This window comes from Manis pentadactyla, chromosome 5, assembly GCF_030020395.1.
Source record: "Manis pentadactyla isolate mManPen7 chromosome 5, mManPen7.hap1, whole genome shotgun sequence".
NCBI lineage: Eukaryota > Metazoa > Chordata > Mammalia > Pholidota > Manidae > Manis > Manis pentadactyla.
Window position 1 is genome coordinate 106,445,088 of NC_080023.1, and position 16,703 is coordinate 106,461,790.

The window sequence follows — 16,703 nt, forward strand, 5'->3', positions numbered from 1 at the left end:
AATGGATGGTCTCCATTTGTGAAATACCTGGGTACCGATCAAGAGTATTAGAGATTGGAATAGTTTTTCATCTGAGAAAAAAATTTCGACTTACTTTGTGTCCTATTTTTTTCCTTTAAAATGTAGATGATGGTAATCATATAAAACATTAACTGGTAATGACAGCACCATTACCGATTAAATATGAAAAAGTCATGTTTATGAATATTTACATTTTGGTAACTGTTTTCTGTTTTATGGTCATGATACTTGTGATCAGAAAATGTGTGCCTAGGCTTACAGATAACCTATGTTTGGATTTCTTTCTACCTATGCTGACTTTTTTTTTATTGTTTCTTTGATGCTTTAATTATTATTTTACTTTTATTTATTTATTTATTATTTTGGTATCATTAATCTACAATTACATGAGGAACATTATGTTTACTAGGCTCCCCCCTTCACCGATTCCCCCCACAACCCCCATTACAGTCCCTACGCTGACTTTTTCTAGCCCGCTTCCACATATTATTGCTCCCATGGCTGTCTGACCGATCTCTGATGTTGGTAGTCTAATTGACTTCTTGTCTAACCAACTGTTCTGACCAACTTCCAAGTTTTTGCCATTTCTCTATTCCTGGTGTTAACATTCAACTGTTGCTTTCCCATACAGTCTTCAGAGAAATGTGCAAGGTGTGTTGCTTTTGGGTTTATGGGTATTTTATATGCTAAGAGATGGCTGATTTTACACATTTATGGTTTTTCTTTTAAACCTGTGTTTGATAGTTAATAATACCTATCATTTATTGAGCTTTTACTGTGTTCTAGGCATTGTGTTAAATGTTTTGCCTTCTTTTTTCTTCATTCTTAAAATACATCATCTGAGGCAGGCAATTATCAGTATCTCCATTTTATAGACGAGGAAATTGAAGTTTAGAGTAGGAAAGTTTCCTGTGGAAGATCACACAACTACTAAGTGGTGGACCTGGGATTTTAACTGAGGTTGATTGCTTAACCAGATTGCCTCCAACATACCTCTATGAAGATGTGTTTGTGTCTTGTCTCTGTTCGCAAGTAAGCTCTGTGGAAGAAGATACTCTTGCATCCGTTGTGAAGTGTGTCTACATCTTTATAGGTCATATACAAAGTGATTGGGCTGGTTGACTTGGACTTAATGAATTTAGTTCTAAATATAGTTCTTAATCTAAAACCAACTCTAGAGTTTTCTGGAATTTTCTGATCTTTAGCTAATGTGACACTCTTTCTACCAGATCTTCCGAAAAGCAAGAGCGGTGGCTCCTTCCATTATTTTCTTTGATGAACTTGATGCCTTAGCAGTTGAAAGGGGCAGGTAAGAAATATTAATAGGACTTCTATTAAATATTAGCAATAACAGTGTAAATAGCATTTCTGTTACTGATTTTATTAATATGTTAGGCCTAAGAAAGCATTTTTCACTTCTTATACTTATTAAATTATTTGTGATCACTTTATAGTACTTTCATATACAGGTTTTTTTTTTTTCTTTTAAACACTGATATCCACTTGGGGCATTTGAGTTAATTTTTATAGTTTATTATCTATAAAGATCCCTAGCACTGTCTATCAAAATTTGAGTTGTTACAAGCATATGATTAAAACTGTAAACAAAGCTTGATTAAGCATAATTATATGATACAATTAGAAACCAATTATAATAAAGTGTTATTACACGATTTTAGTATTCTCTGGACTAAATTATGTTTCCTAAAATATAATTGGTTAAAATAGAATAAAAATTAGTATTAATAGCTTTGTTTTTGAATTTCAGGCTATAAAAAGGATTATTTATAATACCGTTTCAAACAGGTGTGTGTGTGTGTACTGTGTTTGTGTGTGTGTGTATAAAAAAATACATCTCAGAACTGTTTGTAAGTATGAATTTAATAAGTCAAATTTTTCTCTGCAAGTTTAGAAGGCCTTTAAGGAATGTGTACTGTAAGTACTTCATATTGAAGAAGGTTAATTTGGGTATTTTGGGTATATACAACCTTCCTGTTGTATATATTGATTATGAAAGCTCTGTTGATGGTAATTACAGTGATGGAAGAAGGCACCTTATAAATCCCCAGTATGAATTCAGTAAGAGGCATTGCTGTTCTCTTATTTCTTGGGTAAAGCTGCTTCATCAGATGAGAATTTAAACTGTCATTAGGAAACCCGTTAGAAGATAGGCTGCCCAGCTCTTCACCTCACCCATTGGTGCAGTGTCCTGGAAATACCTACAGTCTTTTCATTTTATGAGTTAAAATACTTGAGCCCTTTTATTATTTCTGAGGTGAGATAGCATAAAAGGTTATAAATAGTTCAAGTTCACCTTAACTACAGGAGACGAAAAAGAAGCCAGAGAAGTTTACTGAAGTAGTATGATCTGCCACATTTATGTGACATCAGAGACATCTGTTTTGGAGCCTAAAAAGGAGCAGGGTGGGAAACATTGTTAAATATGAACCAGATGGGAGGTAGAATATGTAGCAGAGTTCTCATAAAATGCTTTTGAAATAAAATGATGTGAGAAACCAGACAAGCCACTTGGTAGAAATAATCATGTTTTTGCAGGCAATTTGGCTCAGTAGGAATTTGCAAATGTATTAGAGAGGCTAATGATTTGCAGCCCCTAGATATCATTTCCTGTTATACTCTTCCTCCTATCGGGTATTGTGTACCTCCCTCCCTCAGTGGCTTGTTCAAATCAAGTACAAGTAAATTCTATGCTGTTTCTTTGGTATAGAAAAATTTTTGTCAAGTTGGCATTCCAGAAAACAAAGATGAGGCTGATGAGCAAGTGTAACAGTTATAGTCCAAAGTGGAGAGTTTGTTGTACTTCAGTTGCACTAAGTCTTATATAGTTTGTTTTTTATAGCCAGAAGAATCTGGGAATGTATTGTATTTTCTGTTCCTTTTTCTCCCTAATTGTGTGATGCGCCAGCATTGCCTAGAAGTGATTGTTTTATCTAATTAGATTGCTGTTACCTGAAGAGTAAAACAAATAAAACCTCAATATGTTTTTGTTCTTCAGCTATTTGAATTGAACACAATTTTTTGAAATTGAAAAAACATCTGATAGCTGCCAAGCTTATAAAATTCCAAAGACACTAAACAAATTTTATGTGTTGTTAAAATATAGAAAACATCGAATGACAAAAATTGCATAAACTAGGAGGCATTTCTATATAACATTAGGCTGTAAAATAGTCTTTGCTTTCGTTTCTTCAAAGTTATCTGTTTTCTGTGATAATACTCAGCTCAAACCCATGTGATTAGTCCAAAAATGACAGTGCATGAGGAAACTATTTCTTCTTATCAATATTTTAATTTCAAAACTTAAGATGTTTAACAAATTGAGCAGAGAATTATGATATAAGCTAGTCCTTACTGTCCTGCGTGTGTTGTCAATTATTTTGACTACTTGAAGTTACTCAAATTAGCCATGAAACTGAGGATTACAACTAGCACACTGTAAATACAGCATAGACATACTGTTTGCGTAGCTTAAAAAACATTTGTGTTTTCAGAAAGAGATTTTTTTATGCTTATAAAAGTGTCTAACTACAGCACTATTTTCTCCTCCTCCCTGCCCCATTTAAATTTCTTTGGGACTTGAAAAATAAACATGGCTGATATTTATTCTCTTTTTCTATATGCCTATTTAAATTATGGGTGTTTTTAATAAGATTTTTTGCCTTATTTCACACTGTGAGTCAGAGGAAATGTAAGATTGGCTTTACAGAATGTTTCAATGGTCTCTCTAACATTTGGGAAATTAAAAATGCTGTTAAAATAGTTCTTTGGAAATAGATAATATGGTAGCAAGTAAGGCACTGAGGTAGGGAAGGTATTTTAATTATACATGGCTAATGATGATATTAGCATTCGTTCAGTGCCTTTTATGTACTAGAAACTGTTTTAAGTGCTTTACAGGTAAAGGAAAAACTTACAGAAAGGCCCCTGCGTGAACACAAAGTAGATTATTACACAATTAGCTCTAGCACTATGCCTCACCTCCCAGCTAGCTTTTTCAAAGTTATGGTGGGGAGGGGAGTGCAAGCTGGGCAGTCAGTCATCAGTCAGCCTTGTCTTAAGCAGCAGTCCTGTCCTCAGAAGTGGAGACAGGTAGGGTGATTCCCCGTATACTGTACCCTCTTGGACTAGTCTCCTCTGATTGAGGAAATGGCTGCTGAGTAACTGGAGATTCCTAGAAAAACTTCCTGTTTTGGACACTCCAGCTCATCACAGTATCCTGAATCGTCCTCATCAGCTGGTGCTGATTGCCTTGTACTGCCAGACTTCAAGTAGAACTAGAAGAGATTTGGAACTAGGAACATATGCCTGGAACTTACAGCCATTAGCTGGAGAGGCCCATCTTATTTGTTTAATTGACTTCCAAATAACATGACTCCCTCTATTTGGACCTCACTCACCTTGTTATGGCCTTTTGCTGTGGGGACTTCTAATTATCCCAACAACCCTGGAGGAGGTGTAGGACCTGTTCTCTTTTCTATTTTACAGAAAAAACATAGGTGTATTGCTGCATCAATTCCTTATTCAAGTTTCTGTATCACTAAGAGCAGAGCTGGGATTTGAATTCAGTTATTTCCACTCCAGAGCAGATACTCTGAGCCACTCTTTGACTTGACTACTACCCCACAGATATCAGGATTCTAGGTCTAAGTAGTTAATTAACCTTTCAAGCTTATATTTATTGTGCATTTTCTCTGTGGCTTGCATTAGTAAGGACTTGATCTGGCTAACTGGACTGTTGTAAGACTCCTTTGCAAGCATTCACTCATTCAGTAAATGTTTGTGAATGCTCATTCTGCAGCAGGCTTTGTGTTGGGAATAAAAACAGTATACAGAACCTAGGGGAATTCCTTAACTGCTCTAAGCTTAGTTTCTTCATTTGTTAGATTGAGATGATAGTAGTAACAACTTCTAAATTATTGGAATTGATTACCTATAAAGTGCTTCACATAGTGACTAGCATTTAATAACTGCTTAAAAAGCTTTAGTGTTCCTGTAATGTCTGAATAGATATTCTTAAAATAATAATAATTTCCATAGAGATAGAAATAGAGTAATAGAGATGGAAATGAATCCTGCTTCAATGTAGTTCACAATTTTTTGGGGGGAGAAACTGAAGCATTGGGAAAATTAGAAAACATATTCTACAAATGGCAGGCACTATGGTATTTTGTCAAAAGGTGTCATAAGTTGTAGATACCTCATTATTTTATGTACGATTACTGAAGAAAAATATAGCCTTAAACTGTGAAATACTGATGAGAAATCACCAACTCCATGAGACATCCTGATTTCAAAAATTTTAAATATGGCAGTAGTATGAATCCTAGTGTAGCTCCAGGGGGAAACATATTCCCGGCTGGTGCGAATAAACCAGTGTGATGGAAATCAGTGAAGGGAAAAGCTAGATTGGTAGAAACCCTTTTACTGCTCACAGGAGGCCTGCCTCCTTTCATTCCCTCTAGCCCACCTTGCATTTCCCTCCCTGCCCTCACCTTTCTAGAGAAACTCCACAGGCGAATCCCTAGAGACTGACAGGTGCCAGAACCAATGATGCAGCAGAGGGGAGGAGAGAACAGCCTCTCTCCCCAGAGGATGCAGGAAGAAACACCTATTAATATTGTAAATAGACTAAGGCCAGGCTGGAGATTCTGGAAATACTGCAATTTACCCTACACTTAGAAATTGCACAAAGGCAGTATTGTTATTTGAGAGAGCAAGAAGATCTATATTATTTTACAAACTAATGTTATTATATAAAAAGTGGGATATCATTTTGTTACTAGAATGTAACAAAGATGATTAAATATATGGAAGAATGAAAAAGATTAAGTGCTAAGTTAAAGGTCCACTGAGAGAATGATACCTTCTGTGGAGGTATTGAAGAATCTGTGATACTAATAACTGCTTTCTTATATATAGCTGTTTCTGTATGTTCTAGTCCAGAATTGGTTTCTATTTGGAGTGGCTGGGGGAAAAGTAAGAAGTTCTGAGCCAGCTTTCATTGAAAATGAAGATTCCAGATTTAGCAATATTCTGAAAAGTGCTCTGAGTTTTAAAATAACAATGAGAAAATGGGGTAGACTCTTGTGTACCATATCCAAATTTCAGGTAAATTCAGTGAGTTCATGACATTAAGCACCAAAATAAATTTTTGTAGATATCACTTCTCCAGGGAGGGTTATAAATTTTTCTAATGTGTTTTTTATGGTGGTTTTTAAAATTTCATAAAATCATAAAATTTTATAGCTGGAAAAGTTCTCAGAAGTCATCAAGTATAACCTTTTATTCTTCAGAAGGACCAGAAGCCCTTAGATTTTAAGAGAAAAGGCACACGACTCCTTTGTGGCCTAGACAAGACTCATGTCTTCTGATTTAGTGCTCTTTGTACTGTATGACTACTGCCTTTTATACTATCAGGATTTGGGAAAGAAAAGTTTGTTTATGTCATGGTAAAAGTTCTAATGTAGTTAAATATTTAAACAATATTTTTAATGCAAGTAACTAACAACAACTTATAAATACTTTGAACCACTATTATTTTCTATATCTGTTTCAAGTTGCTAATTCACTGCCTTTTTCCTGGTATGCAGCTTTTCCTAATTTATATTTAATAGCCTTAGATATATATGGAGTTTTCATGTTTGTAAACGTTTAATATTAAGCAGAAATGTGTGGGAAAACAGCAAAAGAAGAAATAGAAATGTGTAATGGATTTTTCATTATAATAGTTTTATAAAGTAGAGCAGAGTTGTACAAATATTTTTTGTTTTGTGTTGTATGCATTGTGGATAAGTATTATAGATAGTACGGAGTAAAGGTATGACTTTCCTAATAGGGATGGCCTGGATCATACCAGGAATTGGGAATTATTTTTTGTTTAGGTCTCTTACTGTAGCTATCTTGCCTTTAAAGTGAAAGTTTGTTTGCATTGTACATGCACCTAGAAAAATATCATGGCTAATGGTTATGATCAGAGTGATGTATGTTTGGCTAGCCTTCTTTAGGTCTTTTTTAGGTTTCTTCTAAGCCTATGACTGGGGGTGTATGGGAGGTAGATTTTAAGATACGAATTCAGATGCCTACCATTTGGAACTCTTCATAACATTTTAGAATATATACTGGAAAAAAATTTGAATTTAAATTGGATATATAAGTGTTGGCCTATAATTTAGAAATTATCTGAAGGGATGATGGGGCATTTTATTTCACTGTTTTGGAGAGGGTGAAAAGGAAATACATTATTTTTATGATATTTTTTATTGAAAAATCAGTTCAATAATTACTATCATGCGGTTTCTTTAAGATATGAGTTGGCATACCATTTCTATAACAGGCCGATCAGTAAATATTTTCAGCTTTTTGGGCTATCCAGTCTCTATTGCAGTTATTCATCTCTGTTGATACAGTGCAAAAGCAGCCATAGGGAATGTGTAATCAAATAAAAAAGAGTTGGCTGTCCAGATTTGATTTGTGCCTATAGTTTACTGACCCATTTTAAGATACCATCAGGTTCCTTTGGCCAATGGCTCTATGTGACTTTTGAATATTAATAATTTGGAAAAGGGGCTTGACTTCTGAAGGGAAAAGAGAATTAATGTTTTGAGAAAGTCCAGCTTCAATATTTTCTACAATGGAACATTTTTTTCCCATTGTTGTGTTGCCTATCTCTAGCAGATAATAAAGTTTTATAAAATCATTTCATTATGTTAGTGATTACACATTTGTTTTTAAACTTTTTTCTTGGAGTTGGTTTTGATTTCCTGGGATGTCAGTTTTATGGTTTTTGTTTCCTCCTGCAGCTTTGAAAGTCAGCCAAAAATATTTCTCAGCCCATAAAACATTTTCACTCTGCTGTTCTCCAGCTAGCTTTCAGTGATCTGTGGAAATAAAGGCAGAGGCAGCATGGGTAAAGGGAATCCAGAAAATTCCCTTCACCTAGTCTTCAACATAAATTACAGCCACTGTTTCCTCTTAGAACAGGCAGCAAATTGGACAAGTATGAATTTCACTTCTTTATGTTCAGAAGTGCCCAGAGGTATCAATAAGTTTCTAAATATGAATATTTTTATTAAAAATAATTAAATAACTCTACTTAGGTGCTATAAATGCTCAATCCAGAATCACAGAATTTTGAAACCTAGAACAACCTATATATGGATTATCTAATTCAACTCCCCTCATTCATGCATGCCAATAATTATGAAATCCTCAAGAGAACAATAAGGTCTTCATCCTATTACCTCATCTGTCCAGCAGAGTGCCTAGCAAAGAAGCACCCAGACATTTATTTTTCGAATAAGGGAATGAAGGCTCAGTGAAACTAGAGATTAGGTTCACTAAGCTGCTTGTCAGCAAAGTCTGACTTTGTCATGTCTTAGTGTCATTTGTGAACCAATTTTCTTTCAAAATTAAACACTGAGACTGTCTTTTAGAATTTTTTCACCTGCATTTATATTAATAGAAGCATCATCATCTTCATTATAAAGAATCATTTACAAGCTTCAGAATACATTTATCTGTCAAAGAGCTCCAAAAAAAATCAATGAAGTGCTAAGTGATTTTTATTTTTTTAAGTGTTCATTGGTTTTGGTACATGCTATAAAAGTGGGTCTGGACTCTCAAAACTGTCAGTTGTCCTAAGAATACAGAAGTGATAGATACTCTGTTTAGTGGAACTGATAGCAACAGTAATCATAGGATAGCAACAATAATGAAGATCATACTTTTTGGTTGATGAGAAAACATTTTGAAAATAATACTAATTAATTTTGTAGAAAAGCTGCCATGTTACCCTGTGCCCAAAAGACCACTGAGCCACATTTATTTTATAGTAGGAGAATCAAACCGAGTCTTAGGTAAGTAAGCACCAAGTCACTAGGTTCCAAATTGTGTATGTATCCACACTTAGAGCATATAAATGAAGATCCTGAACCAGTCCCAGTACCCCCTGACCAAAGCTCATTTAGAAGACACAAAAAAAAGGGTAGAAAGAACAGATAAAGAGAATAGACCCAAGAAACCAAAGAAGTGGAGATTTTCTTTTCATGAGTCTGTTTCTTGAGCCAAGCATTTTTGCATTTGAGCATAGTCTTGTAGTATGTTAATGAAAAGATTCTGTTTTATCTGTTTTAGAAGGTTTTCCTTTTACAAAAAAAAAGTTCTTAAATATAAAACCTGAGAAGGGTAAAAATATCCTTGTCTGGAAATTTTAGCTATTCAAAATAAGTCATTTAGGGACTCTGAAGAACTAAGCTATTACTACATTTGAATAGTTAATATACAGTTCAGACTAAAATGTAAAGAACTCTATCAATGTATAGAAATCCAATACATCTTACAGAAACAAAAAGTGTCTTAGTTTATTAGGCTCACAGTTTTGGTCATGCCTAGTAGTTATGAAGGGCTTCAGAGGAGCAGTTCTTAGTGTTGTGTTGGTAGTTTTGTGGTACAATTTAAGGAATTTAATTTGATACTTTCTACCATATTGTAAGTAAGGGTTAGTAGGGAAATGGCAGTGTGATTCTGGATTTATCTACTGACCTGTGTTATCCCAACTTCTGAAAATCTTCTACCATACATATGTCAATGCTGTATTTCAGTAAACATTTATGTGTCAGGTACTCCTTTGTTAGTTTAATTTCAATATTACTTAAAAAGATTATAGATTTATTAAGCCAGTTATAGTGGTAATAATTATAATAATGATAATGCTTTTACTTTATCTATTGGCATTTCCTTTGTGCTAGATCCTTTATACATTTTATTTAATTTTGAGGAAGGTGTGAGTCTTTCCATGTTTTGATTGAGAAAACTGAAGCTCAAAGATGTAAATTTACTCTTCTGCAAATTTACACAAAAAAGTAAATGTAAGGTTGGGATTTAAACCCAAGCTTATCAAATATCAAAGCTTTTTCCCAAGTTCAAAGCAGTCTTTCCAATGAATACTAATCATTGAAGGTTTTACTGCAATGATTTTAAAATTTTCATGTATTATAGTTACTACATAATTTTAGTCTGTGTTACTATTTTTGTATCTGTGGTAGTAGGAAAATGCATGTTTATAGAAGCATTTTCTCAGCTTCAGTTTTTAGCATCTTGTCAGAAAATAAGCGTGAACTGACATGTATTAATTTTCCTTATTTTTTTGTTGGATTATCTTTATGACAACAGTGGGAGAAGATCTAGGATTAGAAGAAGTTCCCTTAAAAAAATTGCATTAGCAGAGAGTAAATTGAACTGTAAGTTTAGGATGACTTGTTTCTCAAACATTGTGTTTGAGTCAAAACTATACAAGTGTAATGATTATTGCCTATGTTCACTTGGAGTTTTTACTGGGAAATGATGGCAAAATGGAAAAATACTTATTTTTATGTCATCCTCTACGTTAACAGTTGATACAAAGCTACAGTTATGAAGAACACATGCTGCTCACACAGCTCTAGGACAGCTGGTGAGGATAACTCACTATGCACATCTGTCTACTTTTATAGAATATGTTGTTAACCTAAAATAGCTTATCTACTGTTAGGTTCATAGTGAATGTTGATCATAATTGACAGTATAGTTTATCATACAGTGGTAAGATAGAAAATTTAAAGCATTATTAATTCTTGACATTCACCAAATAGTTTTGCTTTCATTTCTCAAATTTTGGTGGCTATTTCTTATCAGCATGCATTTCTTCAGTACAATTTAGTGTTCCTTTCAACTGAAATAAGTACCATTCCCCCCAGAGTGCTGATTTAAAAGATGGCCATCATAGATATCTCATCTTTACTTTGGCACATTATATATTTGGTTTACAAAATTCTTTAAAGTTATTTATCCTTTATAGTATTACAGAAAGGTATAGATTCCGGAATCAAGCACATGTATACTTAAATCCTGCCTCTGCCATTTGCTAGCTGTAGAATCATCAAGTTACTCAACTTCTCTGTGCTAAAGTTTCCCTATATATAAAATGAAAGTAAAAGTGTCTACTTCACAGTGCTGTTATTGGGATTAATGAATTAATACATGTGATGCTTGACACAGAGCAAGTTAAATATATGTCACCTATTATTAGTACAGTGTCTAAAAGATACTGTAGGTATCTATGAACAGTGAACAGGGGGTATTTTTTATATTTATGAAGGTTTTCCCTCCCAGCATTCTGTGAGAGATAAGAATTCTCCCATTTTCTTGAGGCTGTAAGTCACAGCTAAACTGTCTTGTGTAAACAGAATTTATATTGAGCTTTGATTTTGCTATAAAAGGTTTATCAGAAACAGGGGAGTTTAATTTTATTTATGAGAATCAGAGAAAACCTTGTTGAAATTATTTTTAAGTTAGCCCAATGAGGTGAACAAGGAATCTAAAAAATCTCTGATTTTGGTAGATTCTTCAAATATATAGTGATCAAAATGTTATTGTCAGCTGTATAACATAGCTGGGATTTTAAGCATATAGAATATTTTATATAGGAAAATGCAATATGTAGAATATGATATAATTCTGCTTATTATCAAGAATTCTTTTTTTTTTTAAAGACCAGTTTAACATTAATTATTTTCTTTACTTTAAGACTTTGGTTATATTGGAATTTATTTATTAAAAATAATGCATTTGCACAAAAACAGACCTGTAGACCAATGGAACAGACTAGAGCCCAGATATAAACCCAAGCATTTATGGTCAATTAATATACGATAAAGGAACCACAGATACACAATGGGGAAATGACAGCCTCTTCAACAGCTGGTGTTGGCAAAACTGGACAGCTACATACAAGAGAAGGAAACTGGATTATTGTCTAAAGCCATACACAAAAGTAAACTCAAAATGGATCAAAGACATGAATGTAAGTCATGAAGCCATAAAACTCTTAGAAAAAAACATAGGCAAAAATCTCTTGGACAGAAACATGAGCAACTTCCTCATGAACATATCTCTCCGGGCAAGGGAAACAAAAGCAAAAATGAACAAGTGAGACTGTATCAAACTAAAAAGCTTCTGTACAGCAAAGCTTCTACCATCAGTAGAACAAAAAGACATTCTACAGTATGGGATAAATGACATATCTGATATTCATAAATGACATATCTGATACGGGGTTGACATCCAAATTATATAAAGAGCTCATGCACGTCAACAAACCAAAAGCAAATCAGCCAATTAAAAAATGGGCAGAGGAGCTGAACAGACACTTCTCCAAAGAAGAAATACAGATGGCCAACAGGCACATGAAAAGATGCTCCACATCGCTAATCATCATAGAAATGCAAATTAAAACCACAATGAGATATCACCTCACACCAGTTAGGATGGCCAGTGTCCAAAAGACAAACAACAACAAATGTTGGTGAGGATGTGGAGAAAGGGGAACCCTCCTACACTGCTGGTAGGAATGAATGTAAACTAGTTCAACCATTGTGGAAAGCAGTATGGAGGTTCCTTAAAAAGCTCAAAATAGAAACACCATTTGACCCAGGAATTCCATTCCTAGGAATTTACCCTAAGAATGCCACAGCCCAGTTTGAAAAAGACATATGTGAAAGGCCCCCACCAGTAAGATGGCGAACTTCCGGCTACTCTTCCGGGTCCTCAGTTCCCGAAGGCACCACCTAAAGACCTATCACCTCTCTCCCCACTCCCCCTCCCAGCACCTAGCCAATAGCCACCAGCCCCATAGAAGTAACACCACAACCACCCCTTGCCCCTTCCTATATAACCCAGCACCTTTCCCCAATAAAGCGGAATTCTCCGGTGAATTGCTGCTGTGTGTTGCTCCTTTCCTTTCAATATGCGCCCCTATGTTTATCACAGCACTATTTATAATAGCCAAGAAATGGAAACAATCTAAGTGTCCACCAGTAGATTAATGGATAAAGAAGATGTGGTACATATACACAATGGAATATTATTCAGCCATAAGAAGAAAACAAATCCTACCATTTGCAACAACCTGGATGGAGCTAGAGGGTATTAGGCTCAGTGAAATAAGCCAGGCAGAAAAAGACAAGTATCAAATGATTTCACTCATCTGTGGAGTAAAAGAACCAAGAAAAAACTGAAGGAACAAAACAGCAGCAGACTCACAGAACCCAAGCATGGACTAACAGTTATGAAAGGGAAAGGGATTGGGGAGGATGGGTGGGAAGGGAGGGATAAGGGGGAAAAAGGGGGCATTGCCATTAGCACGTATATTGTAGGGGATGGACACGGGGAAGCTAGTATAATACAGTGAAGACAAGTAGTGATTCTATAGCGTCTTAACTACGCTGATGGACAGTGAGTGTAATGGGGTATGTGGTGGGAACTTGATAATACCGGGAGTCTAGTAACCATAATGTTCATGTAATTGTACATTAATGATAGCAAAATTTTAAAAAATAGTAATGCATTTACTTAAGGAAAAACCAAGTTCTTTCCAGAGGACAGAAATGTGTTTTTGTTTTTTTTTTTCATAGATGTGTTCTGTAGATAAATTTATCACTATAATATCAACAGATTTTATTTGGAGTTATATAAAAGGTTTATGTACAAATTTTTTTAATTGTTTAAAACATGAGATATCAACACTATTTTTCTTAAACTAAAAAGTGCAGTTACCCTTCCCAGCCCATCTCCTTTTTCTTTCCTACTCTAACCTTTATGAAAAGATACTAATAATTTTAGTGTTTTTATAACTTACAACTTGGGTCATTATAATAGATTATTATTTTTTGAAACAAAATATTGACAAAATTAATATTCCAAATGATTTTATTTTTCATGAATTATACCTTATTTAAGTATTTGTTCTCATGCTTGGAAGTTTCTAAAATATAAAATCATCTTTTCTTTAAGAAAATTTTTTTTTAATTTTAAAGAAGTGACTACTGAGGAGCCAGAACTGTAGTTATTGTCCCCATAGTGTTATTATCTTCAACATATTTATTTGCTCAAAATATAATTCATATTTTCCCTGAACTTTGCAATAAAAAGGAGAAATAAAAGCCTTTTATATTTGTTTCCTCCTGTCCCAAATTCATTTTCCTTCATGTTGTTATGCCTACTACTTCTTCTGCATTGAAGAAAACCAATCCCTTCCCAGGTATGTAGGTTTCCTAGTCAAGGTAGTTCATTTTAAAAGAAATTCACATTGGGCTTGTCAGGACAGGTAAATAAAGAAAAAGCAAAATAGGACCTACAACACTTGGATATGTTCTTGACATTTTAAATGAGTGAGCACTTACTGGTATGAATGCAAAAAATGGTGCCATAAAATCTACAGTGTCTATTACTAAGGGAATTGGTATGTAAAACTCAGAAATATCCTGTTTATACCTGTTTCAATATTAGCTGCTGATTGTAGAAACTATTTTGCAAAGAAAACTTTTGGAATAAACATTAAACACTAATGTTGGTCACAGATATGTTCTCTAGTGAGCAATAATTTTATTGGCTTTAGCATTTGAGAATCCTGACTCCATTCTTGATCCCTTTGATTTCTTTTATAGTTTTAGGAAATTCTCATTTCTTGAAACATAGCTTCTATTCCATTCTCTCATCTCACCTTATGGCAAGGCAGTTATATATTTCTTTTGTTTTCATCCTTTTGTTTTCTCTTTGTGCATCAGTTTGGTAATTTTTTTACTAACCTGTAGTCCAATTAAATAATTGTCTGTTCTGTTGTGTCTAATTCCTATTAAGCTCATTTTTTTTTAGCAGTGTTGATATGTATATTGGTTTCAGGTGTTTAACATAGTAATTTGACAGTTATATACATTACAAAATGCTCACCCTAATAAGTGTAGTTATCGTATGTCACCATACAAGATTTTACAATGTTGTTGACTTATTATATTCCTTATGTTGTACGTTCATTCTCATGACTTAACTTATTTTATAACTGGAAATTGTACCTCGTTATCACCCTTTACCCATTTCACCCATCCACTCACCTCTCTCCCCTATTTTTTTTCTCTGTATTTATGAGTCAATTATGTTTCTGTTTTGTTGGTTTATTTCTTTAAATTGCACATATAAGTAAAATAGGGTATTTATCTTTCTCAGTCTGGCTTATTTCATTTAATATAATACTCTCTAGGTCCATATATGCTGTCACAAATGTCAAGATTTCATTCTTTTTTGTGGTTGAGTAATATTCCATTGTATATATGTACCACATTTTCTTTATCCATTCATCAGTTGATGGACACTTAGGTTGCTTCTGCATCTTGGCTATTGTAAATATTGCTGTAGTAATCATAGGGGTGCATATATCTTTTTGAATGAGTTTGTTTTCTTAGAGTAAATACTTAGAAGTGGAATTACTGAGTTGTAGAGTATTTCTATTTTGATTCTTAATTTCAGTTATTACAGTTTATAGGTTTAGAATTTTTATTTGTCTTTTTCTTATAGATTCCAGGTCCCTGCTAAAGTTCACCACTTTTTTTTTCCTACAATTCATATGAATTTTTGTTTTTACTGTCTCAATCCTTTCCCTTTCCAGATTATGTGATAAAACTTAAATTGTTACAGATTGGAATTCCTTAACATCTCTCCCCTTCTTAAGAGGAAACTAAAAGGAAGAAAGGATAAAGACTAAACAATAATCTAGGAAACCTTTGTTGTTGTTTTCCCTTCATTTATAGGCTATAGAATTTTGGGGGGATGGGATGATTAGGGATGTATATAGTATGATTTTATTGATAACAGAGTTTATTGAGGTTTTCTCAATTGTTCTTTTTCTCCATACGGACTCTATACCCAATGCTTGATGTTGAGTTCAGTGTCTAAAGCAGTGTTAGCAATGATATTTTTCTCTTTTTATTAATATAAAGTTAATTCTTACAATAACGGATGACTAACAGTCACGTGAAAAGATTCTCCACATCACTTATCATCAGGGAAATGCAAATTAAAACCACATGAAATATCACCTCACACAAGTTAGGATGGCCAACATCCAAAAGACAAGAAACAGCAAATGCTGGCAAGGATGCAGAGAAAAGGGAACCCTCCAAACTGCTGGTGGGAATGTAAGGTGGTTCAACCATTGTGGAAAGCAATATGGAGTTTCCTCAAAAAACTAAAAATAGAAATACCATTTGACTGAGGAATTCTACTCCTAGGAATTTACCTGAGGCAAACAAAATCCCTGATTCAGAAAGACAAATGCACCTGTATGTTTATTGCTGCACTATTTACAATAGCCAAGATAGGGAAGCAACCTAAGTGTCTGTCAATAGATGAATGAGTAAAGAAGATATACATATACACAGTGAAATATTATTCAGCCATTCAGAGAAAAATCCTGCCATTTAAACAATATGGATAAATCTAGAGGTAGAGGGTATTATGCTCAGTGAAATAGAAAGACAAATAACAAATGATTTCACTCATTTGTGGAGTATAAAAACAAAGCAAAACAGAAGGAACAAAACAGTAGACTCAGACACTGAGAAGGGACTAGTGGTTACCAAAGGGGAGGGGTTGTGGAGGGCAGGTGGGAAGGGAGAGGGGATTAAGGGACACTACAGTTTGCAGTCACAATATAGGTAGGTCACAGGGATGGTAGCACAGCACAGAGAACACAATTAATTACTGTATAACATCTTACTATGTTGACAGATTGTGACCACAGTGGAGGGGGTGAGGACTTGATAGATAATATAGGTGAATGTTGAACCACTATG

General features: G+C 34.2%; 1 protein-coding gene across 5 annotated transcripts in view; it reads left to right on the forward strand.

Annotated features, from left to right (window-relative positions):
* Nucleotides 1–16,703, forward strand: part of AFG2A (AFG2 AAA ATPase homolog A) — a 383,456-nt gene that overhangs the window by 134,197 nt on the left and 232,556 nt on the right. For all 5 annotated transcript variants that reach the window (XM_036922969.2, XM_057502600.1, XM_057502602.1 and 2 more), the window contains one exon: nt 1,251–1,330. In XM_036922969.2, coding sequence (XP_036778864.1) covers nt 1,251–1,330 — 80 coding nt within the window. The remainder of the gene's footprint in view (nt 1–1,250; nt 1,331–16,703) is intronic.